Here is an 11,280-nt window from a genome sequence, read left to right as displayed (position 1 = left end):
TTGTGGCCTAGTCCTGGCGTTCGGAGGGCGATGTGTTGTACCGGATGTGTCGCGCAGCAGAGAGGGACGCTCGGCCGCCAGACGCCGCGCGCGCCGGCTGGAGGGCTGGCGAGCGCGCCTCGCTCCGGGCGCGGGTCGCCGCCAGGCGGTGCGGGTCAATGTCAGGCAGGGCGGGTCACCGCCAGGTGGCGCGAATCGACGCCAGGTAGCGCGGGTCACCGCCAGGTGGTACGGGTCATCGCCAGGCGGCACGGGTCAGTGCCAGGCGGTGCGGGTCACTGCCAGGTGGTGCGAATCGCGCCAGGCTGCGCGGGTCACCGCCAGGTGGTGTGAATCATCGTCAGACGGCGCGGGTCACCGCTAGGCGGCGAGGCCAGACGTTGCCGCCTGAGTAGTGCGGCAGAGGCTGCGTTAGAGGTCAGCGGCGGCTATAAGCGGCTCCTCTGCGAGGCAAGAATGTCTCGCTGTCCTGGCGAAACGGTTGGCAGTTCGTTGATCTAGAGGTGTGAAGCGATGATGGACTCATTGGGTTATGCTCTTAACAAGTGTTTTTTTATTGCGGGTTGGTTAATGCTTTGCAGCATAGATGACAGGTGACATCGTTCAGCAATTTAAATAACCTTTTTGTGGTGCTTTTTCAAAGATACTTTAATAACCGTGATCCGGTGTTATTTGATATATCGGGCATGTAATGAATTGATCAAAGGCACGAACCTTTTAAAGCTTGTCCGTCCCAACTAGAGCGCCTTCTCGGACGCCCTGGCATCTAAACTCATGAAATCATCACTTATGATTAGTATTCGCGATCAAGACAATCGTGATCGAGTGAACATTCGCCAACTACGATTCAACGCTCGCCTTACAATGGCCCATCACGTGGGCCTGCACATACGAGCCTGCATACCAGAGGAAAATGTACATTGGTGACGGAATGGTGAATGCAGTGCAACCTCCTCAACAAAGCGAACCGAAACCAGCCGCCCGCGTGCGAAGCGGTGTTTCCTACCTCGGTTTACAAAGCGGATAACAGCAATGCTTGTATATAGTGCCACGCCTACACGGGTAGCAGATCTACCAGCCACGATCACGCTGCCCTGAGAAAGCCTCGGCCGTACTGCAGCACCAGGCGCCTGTGAGGAGCAAAATACTCGTCTAATCAGACGAGGTACGGTCCATTATCACGTGATGAAGCACTTGCCATTTGACGTAGGACGGCGGATCACGCAAGCGGGCGACGTGTGATCTCGGAAATGTTCCAAAAGCACGCCAGCGAGCTCGATTTTTGTTAATTTATGTAATGTGTCCACTTGACACGGCATTCACATACACGTGGCTGCTCTCACATTAATCATACGGGTGCGAGAGGCGTGTGGATCATCTGGAATTGGGTAAGGTAAGCAAAGATGCGAGTTCGGTGAAAGTTACGTAATGAAATCTGCAAGGAACCTCAGTTGGCTATGATTTGAGATCTCTACTGGCTCGTAGCCATGCTCTGAAAATTTCAAGTTGGCAATTTTTCAAATAGGTGTGATGTTAAGCTCTTACTGTCGAAAGGCAAGACGAAAAGCATATGTACGCATGCAGTTAAATTGCTGATGAGATGCAGTTCTTGCCCTAGGATTCCGCTGTGTCGAGCTGAGATCAGACTGGTCGCGAAGACTTGCCTGCTTCACCATCCAGATCCAAGTGAGCAAATTAGGCGTTGTTCACTGCCTGCATCTTCAGTTAATGTGCACGCCTAACACGAGGCAGGTCATTGTCCCCGCACTCACCGCACGACCGATGACGACGGACGGTGCGTGGAAGCGCCGCCATCCGAGGGCGCATGCGTCATCCCGCGTGTCCGCGCCCACGTCATGCATCCTGGAGTTGGTGCGCCGCCGCCGCGTCAGCCTCGGCCCCTGTGCCGCGGAGGCCGGGCGGCGCCGTGCAGGTCAAGGTCGCCCGGGAGTGCCGGGTCACACGGCGCGCGGCCCCGGCCCAGCACGACGGCAGTGACGTCACGCCGACCCGTGCCCGCTGCTGGGAATCCCGACACCTCGGCTGGGCTGTTCTGTGAAGGGCAGTCGGCGCGGGTCGAAGAAGCGTGCTCGGTGGTCGGTGCTCGGTCGGAAGTTGACGTCGACCTGAAGGTTGAAAGCACCAGCGACAAGATCGACTGTTTCACATTTGTTCTACCAGCAGTACCACCATGACGAAGACTAACGCGCTTCATGTTGGAGCTAGCAGAGGCTTCATGTTGAATGGTGGTGTTTTGCTACATGGATCAAGATCAGAGAATATAGCAACATTGATTGCTGTTCGGCACACTCGTGCATCTGTGTCCTAAAGTGCATTTAATAAGCTTAAAGACTTTCCTGTTCTTCGTGGGGCGAACGGAAAATTTTGATTTAAAGATAACCCCGATGATTTCCGACAGCCTGAAATGTTTGCACATTTTCCTTGAGCGATTCGACGTAATGTTACAAACCACAACCACCGCCGTGATAAAAGCACACTATGAGTTGTTCTCCCACGATGTCCGCGTTGGGACCAAAACTTTTCAAAAGTATGTATTATTTACAGGGTAAAGAAAGTCTGTCAAATGTACCTGTTCAGTCAGGAGAGCGCACCACAATTCGATACATTTCCTCAAAAATGTTTTTTGGACAGATTTGATTTCTTCAACCGCTTTTACTGCATTTTAACTTCCTCCTGATAATCATACTGCCTGTTCGCTTCGGCATATTTGCCCAAGTATCCCCTCCCTCCAAGCGCTGCACCTGACAGAATTGACAACCTTAACTCATCCACGATAATGTTAAAGTTGTGCAGACTCCGGTAACCTCCGTGCTATACAATAGTATGCCAGGCCATGCCCGCCAAAGTAGACATTGCCGGCCAGCACATAACACAGCTCGCGGTTTCCCTGTCGTTCTGGGGATATTGCATGTAACTCAAAACCACATTCAGCTGCGTTGGGTTACAAGTGTTTTGTCTGGTATTGCAAGGCTTATGAGCTTTGAAGATGTTGGCATTGCCTGATAATGCTATTTCACAAATGAAGACATTCAACGACACCCGTTTTCGAAGGACGAGCTCATTTGGCAAGAATGCCTGCCAACCACGCTAGGTGAGCGAGCTCATAGCGCGATGGTGAAGACGCATATTGCTTACACAATTCGATGCTGTGGTTTGTGCAGCTGCTCATGCTGTCCTGTGGGCAGTGCAAAATAGCTGCATTACCGTCGGATAATCCATCTGTTCACCAAGCGTAAGTCGGCAACTCCGGACGGATCTCACGTTTCATCGGCTCGCCGGACAGAGCATGACTCGCCGCTGTAAGACCGGGCTCGATGTACTGTCGCGCGCCCGTCGTAGCATAGTGCGATGAGCACCTCACACGTGCGTGAGTCAACAGGCGGGACGGGCGGGGCCAGTAGCCGTGCTGACTGAATCCCTGTCCGGTCCGACTGATGGTGTGGGCAGAGCTGCGCACACTCACACCGGCCGGGTCACGCCCAGCAGCTGGTCCGCGCTGGGGCGGTCCGGGCTGGACGCCCACACGCGCCGTATTTAAACACGGCGCACCTGGTCCGTCCGTGCACTCTCCCTGCCCGAGCCTGTCGCTCGTCCGGCGTGTTCAGCCGTCCGTGTGTCGCCACGCTTCGCGAAGGCCGTCGACCGGTCTCGCCACTCTCACCTGCTCTCTCCCCGGGCGCGCACCAGCAGCGCCCACCCGTCCGCGCAGTCACCGCCATGTCCCCGCCGCGCCGCCTGCTCATCCTCTCGCTGCTCGCTGGGCTGGCGTATGTGTCTTCGCGACACGCGGCGCCCACCAGCGATCAGCTCGCCGAGCTGCGCCGCGGACCTTGTCTGCATGGCTGGACCCTCGCGAAGGACCGCTGCTTCCGCCTGTCGCCTGCGGCGGCCGCCTGGCCGCAGGCGCAGCACCTGTGCGCTGGTCACCACCCGGCGGCGCGCCTGGCCGGCGGCGAGTCCACGCCGGGACTCCTGCGCGCCCTCTGGCGTGAGGCGGTCCGGACCCGGCCGCTCGCGCGCCAGCCTGAGCCGGCCCTCTGGGTCCTGCCGCCACGCCGGTCACCGCGGCGTCGGGTGTCATCGGCCAAGTCCAGCCGCGTGGAGAGGTCGTTGGGGGACCCCCCGAGCCTGGAGGAGTCGAGGTTGTTGGCATACGGCGACGTACTGAGGCCGCTGGAGGACTCCTCGAGCTTGGAGGAGTCGAAGTCATGGGCAAGATACGATGGCGCGGCGACGTCGGCGTCCGCCGCGGTGTTCTTCAGAGAGTCAGCACCGCAGGATGCAGGAGAGTCGGTGGTATTGGTGGAGTCGGCGTCCCCTGGCGAGACGCCGGCCGCGGGGGATTCTGTCCCGCTGGGCGCAGTCTGTCCAGCCCTGGAGGTGGGAGAGGGCAGCTCCGGCATGCCAACCGACTCGGCCAGCGGCACGGACTGCCGCCGCCAGCTCCACTACGTCTGTGAAATGGACAGCATGGCTCTGAACGAAGCCGATGTACTGTTTTGACCGATGCAGTCCTCTGTGTTTGATGCAGTCAAATCGTGTGAATTTTTCCGTGTATTTGTCGCTGGGAAGTTCTGCAAGATATGAATATGATATTGTAGCTTAAATTGCCATGTGACTGATTTTTTTATATTTTTCCGTACTGGGTCTGGCTGAAAATGGATTGATAAATGTTCTACACAAACCGCGTGAAGTCATAAAGTATGACGCTACACTTAAGGATAGGATATAGACTGCACGCATTGCACGGGGATTATACTGTAAAACGTGCATTTCCGGTGCGACGCTCGTGTTATTTATGGGTTTACCGCTGTTTTATGTCATGAAAATATACTGTGCCTGATATACATCGAACACTGCGTAGGTACATGACATTGATGTGTTTTCACATCGGTGTACCGGTGTGTATGTGCACATTGCGGTATACGGCTTAACAGAGCGATCAAACCTGATCTCATAAAAAATAATCCTTGCTTTGAGCTTCGCATTTCACTCAACACTTAACCTAACGATATTTCACAAACTGACGTGGCAGGCGACGAAGCTCTCTGACTGAGACTTGTTAGGATATGCCACGGATAGATGCAATATGATTGCATGTACCGCAGTGCTGGCATCCGGCACTGGATCCGCCTCAGCTGCATTGCACCGGTGCCTGCACTTTCAGCGTCAGCGCAGGGCTTTGACGGAACCAGGGAATGTCAGCCTACGCTGAGTATACTGGAAGTCGGTACCAGCCCTGATACCAGCCAAATGTTTCCTGTTCTGGGCCCGTGGTCATGCATTTGGGGGTGTCTCAGTGCGTTGATCGTGCCAGGTTTGCATATGTGTGTTATCACTCGTGCATGCACAGTAAAACATCCCCAGTGTAGAGCAAACCGCTACCAATGCGGGGCTTATCGGGTCAGTAGGGCAGGGGGACAAGACCTGAATGCGGCATGAACCAGCAGGTGAGAAATCACAAGCTTGAAAACGTACGTGCTAGCGGGAAATAGCCATGGTTCGATCTGGAGAGGCTTACGGGATGGTTGGAAACCGACTCCAGAACAAGCGAGAACGAATAATGTAACGGAAGTATAGTCGTTATTTATGCCGCGTATCGAGGTCACCAGGCAAACTATTAATGCGCTAGGCAGCACACAGCTACAGTAATGCTATGGTGTGGTAAGGTAATGTAATATAAATAAACGTATGTCAGGCATGAACTAAGTATGTACCATCACTTATACATGCATGCACCCATACATTTTCTCGCTGCTCCAACAAGTCTGCGAGTTGGAAGAGAGCTTTTTATCTTTCGCGGCGCGCATTTAAATCACCAGCCACTTAGTGCAATCATTCGCAAATATATGAACTGTCTGCAGCCCGCATTTATCGGGTATTCTTGCATCGTCCATAACTCATTGGGCTGTCTTTTCTGAAAGGCCACCTATCGGGCAACTAAGAGCGTAGGTATATCATTTCGGGAGAGTCATAGATCATGGTAACAGTCATGTACTATACCCATCTGCAACACGGTGGAGCTGTGTTGAACCCTACTTCCGCAGAATTATTTCTGACTTCAATATAATGTAAACGATGCCGACTCCGTCCCCAAGCGGCAGGGAATATCTGCAAGTTGTTTTAAACATGGATTAAACATTAGGTTGCAATCCCAGAAAATAATGTATCTAGAATGCCGAGGCTAACTACGGATTAAAACTGTCTCTCTAGCTGTCCCTCTGTCCCTCTGATTAAAACTGTCCCTCTAGCTGTCCCTCTGTCCCTCTGATTAAAACTGTCCCTCTGTCCCTCTGATTAAAACTGTCCCTCTAGCTGTCCCTCTGTCCCTCTGATTAAAACTGTCCCTCTAGCTGTCCCTCCGTCCCTCTGATTAAAGCTGTCCCTCTAGCCCCGCCCCTTGCGCGTGTCCTGCTGAATGTATGTGCACTGCGTACACGTATCCACATGGGCGTATCGATCATTGGATTACGGTGGAGGCCAATGTTTGTTTCGGGTGCAAGTTATCAAATCGTGTTTAAAAACCCAATCAGGGAAACACGACGCTTCTGTTGTCACTCACGTTAGTTTTGTTTGCCTCTTCGCCTTTTCCATAGCCTATTACCCATCCAATACACAACATTATACTGCCGCCGCTGCAGTGTGGTGAAGTTTGGTGTAGCAGAGTGTGCGGCAGAGACGTGGTGTAGCAGAGCGTGCAGCAGAGACGTGGTGTAGCAGAGTGTGCAGCAGAGACGTGGTGTAGCAGAGCCGTGGCAGAGCTACTTACAACGTGGCCGCGGTCCTATCAACACGCGCCCAACGAATCCCGTACAGACCGGGCTCTAAACAAACGCCGAAGCGAAGTCCGGCGGGGAGAGGTCAGCTCCGTCTGGATGCTCCTGTAAGCCGGATCTCATGGCGACGGCTCATCTCTGTCTGTGCATGCTTCAACACTCTCCCTACCGTGACATCATATCCGTAACTGGTGACCCGCATGCGTGCGTGCCGAGATAGGCTCGGCCGGGGAAGTTCAACAACCCTGATCACGACAAAGCTGACGATTAGCAGGGTGACGTCAGCGAGAGCAGCTACTCGTCGTGATTCTGCTGACGAGTCCGGTAGTGTTTGGAAGCCACTCCCAGCCAGGCGCGGATAACGCCACTGGCAGTGTTTGGAAGCCACTCCCAGCCAAGCGCGGATAACGCCGCTCCTGGAATGAGCTGGTTTTATCCACCGAATTGGCCTACAGCTGGCGGAACTCGGCCAAGTAAAAAGGGAACGTTAACTTCCTTGGTCTGGCCTTGATTTGGCCCTCGCCAGTGTCGTGGTGTGTTACCGGTGCAGAAGTGGACGATCTTTTGTTGGGTGCTGGTTTGAAGGATGTATAAGCATTATTATAAGAGGTGCAATGGAAGAAGTCCAGGCACAGATTATGGGCGCCATATGACCAACGTAGTCGGTGCACCCCAAAGCCCAAATAATCATCACAGATTCAGTGAGCTAAGACATTTTTGTGCAAACCGTTTCATCATGTAAAATAGGTCAAGTTGATGTTTTTAAGGGGAAAAGGGTCGATCAGCAGCCTTCTTGGTGCCCTTTTAACTGCTGATCCCACGGGTAGATAGTGAGGTAACAGGAGAGACTAAATTGATGCTCAGGAGGTCGAGACTGGAAAGATATTTAGAACGATGCCAAGACGCATGTTCGGGAGCTAGCACTGGTGTCATGCGATCTGGGTTAGTGTATATGGCGTGAAAAAGTCCAGGCACTCATGATGGCCTTGAAAAGAAAGTTTCCACTTCCATGAGTTATGTTTCTCTTTTAATAAACAGCTCATGCGTTTTCTAGTAAACTTTGGGTCAAGTTCGGGTCATTTAAAAAGGCATGGCTTTTCTCTCTTTACGAAAATGTTGCAGACTCCTGGTATTTTTACATCGTGTTGCGTAGTCCCATTTTCTTCCAAGACACTAAATCAGGGGAATCGAGCAACGCCAATATTCGCGATGGGCGACTTTCCGAGACTTCGAGAGTTACTTCAGTGTTCCGACTCATATTTACTACCGCGCTGCCGTGTCCGATGAAGTGTCCATTTCGCCGAGCGACACATCACACGGAAGCTAACCATATCCAGTAAACTTCTGTCCATTGACACAGGGCGTGTCCCTCGCGCTCGGATCTGTGAGGTCTGGAATGGCGTGCCGTGCTTCGAGCTGCTAAAAAAACGCGCACGATATGCAGAGGGCTGGGTGTGTCCAGGAGTATCTTTTGCCTGAACAAAACGCCTGTATCGCTGTATCAAGGATGTTCACCCTGCATGCAAACGCATTCGAACGAGGTAAAGTGTTGTGCGCCGTCTGTGCGGTTGCGACTTTATGTGTCCCGGGGTTTTGGGTGCAGTTTTTCACCTTGCATTCATTTGGGCAATGACATGCTTTCTTGGCGCTCCTTTGTTGCATTCAGTTGCATGGGTATGGTACAAGCTGGGTTGCTATAAGCAAACCTCAGTGCAAAAATGCAAATATCAACCTCGGGTGAAAAGGAAACTACACACCAATGAATCCTCGTATTGCTTACTGGTCGTAATGTATTTTCCTGGACATTGCGCCCACGCTAAATTACTCGTGGACCCTCGCGAAATCTCGTGAAATCTCGTGAAATCACTCAAGACGCGTCTGGCTTCACACACATCACTAGCTCGGAATGCCGAACAACCGGAGCACTGCTCCGCTGAATCAACAGCCTAGCTGCGGCCGTAAGCCGGTGCCATCACGTCAGGCAACATCGGGGTTTGTCAGAGTCATCCGGTCGCGACACGGAACACGTCCGAGGGCGTGAGCATGGATACGGTTGATCTCGGATGATGATCGTAGATCCGCGATCAGTGGTGTGATCTGTGGTACTGATCCGTGATTTCAAACCTGTAGTTACTGGCCAATAATCAGTTTCTAAGCCCAGTGGCTTTAGCAGAGGAACAAAGACAAACTTTCGCCGAATCGTGCCGTCCAGTCAAGTGCCCCCCAAGCAAGAACCATCCGGTCACGCCTCAAGCAAAAGCCGCCCGGTCACGCCTCAAGCAAGCACCATACGGTCACGCCTCAAGGAGGAGCCGTCCCGTCACGCCTCAAGCAAGTGCCATCCGGTCACGCCTCAAGCAAAAGACGTTTGGGTGCTTGCAGCTCGGGAGCCTGAGGCTCCGCCAAGGCCGCCTGCTCCGCCACCGAGGACGGGCGACTGCTGCGCATTCGTCTGCTTTACCTCGGAAGCAGAGCCTTACAAACTTCTGCTATGTAAGCTGGAGAAAGTACTACACGTCTGCTTTGTACGCAGAAAAGTGTGTGCCTCTGAACATGCGTCGGCGTGTGTCACACACTTCTGCTTTGTAAGCAGAAACGTGTGTGCGTCTTAACAACACGTTTGCTCTCTCCCATTATTGCAATTGGCTGCCCCGCCTGCACAACAGACAGTTGACATACTGCCTGTATATGTCCCCTGATTATCGCGAACTGAGCAAGCTGTTGACGAGCTGTGAATCTACGATGTGTCTGTCCCAGATTACTGTCAGCACCACATATCTTCTGCTGGGAACTTTTCTTATCTGATGACAGAGTCATGCACCTTGATACAATATATATCATATATTTTGCACTATACAATATGGAATGTACAAAGTTGGCCTATGAACGAGGCACTCTTCAACCTACGCATACAAAAATATAACAATTATGACTTGGCACAAGATTGGTCTCAAGTTGTTCAGGGGAATACACGCACTTCAGGTACCACTTAAGGCGACGTGCGCGTGACGCGGCGGAGTGTGCAGATCACGCTTACGGCTCCTCCGCCGGCCAGGCGGCGCGCGGACGAAATCGGCCGGGAGGTGAAGGCACGTTCCTGCCGCGGGGGCCAGGCCGAGGCGTCGCCCCGGCCACACCCATCGGCAGTTCGAAAGACAGCGGCGCCTCGGGTGTGAGGTGTCGGGGCCAAGCGACCTAAGGGCAGCGCACTGTACGTCCCGAGTCTCCGGCCGCTGTGCGCCCACTTTTCGCGGAATTCATCTTGAGACCAACATGTTCACAACCCTGTAAGAATGCTTTAAGCACCTGACATGCGCCCACCGACGCGCGTGTATAAATTAGTAATGTACATATTTACCATGTCGTGTACAAACGTTTGCGGCGCGCCGTCGGCTGTGTGTTGAGTGAGGCCCCGAGTTCCTCCGTGGCCTCGAGGGGAACATCACGTTAACTACTGGGCCGTGTCTCACCAAACAGCTGGTCCTTTGTACCACTTGAAAAATCAAATGACGTCAAGAGCGCGGCGGCGGCAGGAAAGCGTCGTTTTCCCGTGAACCTCCGGCGACTAGCCCGGTTCTTCTGCGCTCGCAGAGCGGCCATCACTGCGCGTCCTCTCACACGGTGGCGCCGCCCGCACGCACGTCGGCAGCACTCGGGGTTCGGTCGTCCGTCCACAGATGTCACTAGCATCACACATGTCTCCGCGCGTGAAGCGACAAATGGTCCGAGCGCGAGAATGACCGGTTACACTGGGTACACCGGAACGGCTTCTGTCCCGTGTGCTTTCGGTAGTGCCGCGTCAGCTCGTCCGACCGCGCAAACTTCCAGTTGCAGCCGTCCCAGGTGCATTCGTAGGGTTTCTCCCCTGCAAAGGATGAATGGGGCTGTTTGAGGGCCGGACAGTGATGTGGCTCTCGCGCTGCATTGACGAATTCGACTCCCACCACAGTGCAAACTGAGGTGGCTTATCTTATCACATGCGCAAATTCTTGAAACCCTCAAATTATCATACGCAGAACGTATCACAGCAGGGGCTTTTATGCATACACATTCCACATCATCCCCACCACACTAATGCTAAATTGACGTATGTGCTGAAACCACACCGACCTCTTCGAGTTCATGCATAAAAAGACAGCGATGAAGGCAATAATCAGCAGTGCCTCATATAGGGTGCTGCAAACCAATTGCAGTCAAATTAGTATTGTTCCACGGGAAAGCTGTCAACTGAGCGTTCTTAACGGATTGTTAGTCACGCTTCGTGGCTACTCAGGCCTCTATATTGAACCCAGCATCGAATATACGCGGTCCACCATCGTGCAATAAAATCGCTCGCACCACATACCCGAGATCATATAAGGCCACGCCCATCTCTTACAATATATGCCAATCCCTTTCAAGGCGTTTCTTCATGTCGGTGCTCCATCCTTTTTGCACACATCTTTTCATTTCATCATTTCATCATCATTTGCTTTCTCTGCAC

The 11,280-nt window shown here is 53.2% G+C and overlaps 1 protein-coding gene across 1 annotated transcript in view; it reads right to left on the bottom strand.

Annotated features, from left to right (window-relative positions):
- Positions 1 to 9,604: 9,604 nt before the first annotated feature.
- LOC119113153 (Krueppel-like factor 8) overlaps positions 9,605 to 11,280 on the bottom strand; it is a 50,016-nt gene continuing 48,340 nt past the window's right edge. Inside the window, exon 6 of the mRNA XM_037237508.1 lies at positions 9,605 to 10,662. Coding sequence (XP_037093403.1) covers positions 10,487 to 10,662 — 176 coding nt within the window. The 3' untranslated portion in view covers positions 9,605 to 10,486. The remainder of the gene's footprint in view (positions 10,663 to 11,280) is intronic.

This window comes from Pollicipes pollicipes, unplaced genomic scaffold, assembly GCF_011947565.3.
Source record: "Pollicipes pollicipes isolate AB1234 unplaced genomic scaffold, Ppol_2.1 Scaffold_2555;HRSCAF=2994_pilon_pilon_pilon, whole genome shotgun sequence".
Lineage (NCBI taxonomy): Eukaryota > Metazoa > Arthropoda > Thecostraca > Pollicipedomorpha > Pollicipedidae > Pollicipes > Pollicipes pollicipes.
This window is presented reverse-complemented; position numbering and strand designations above follow the sequence as displayed.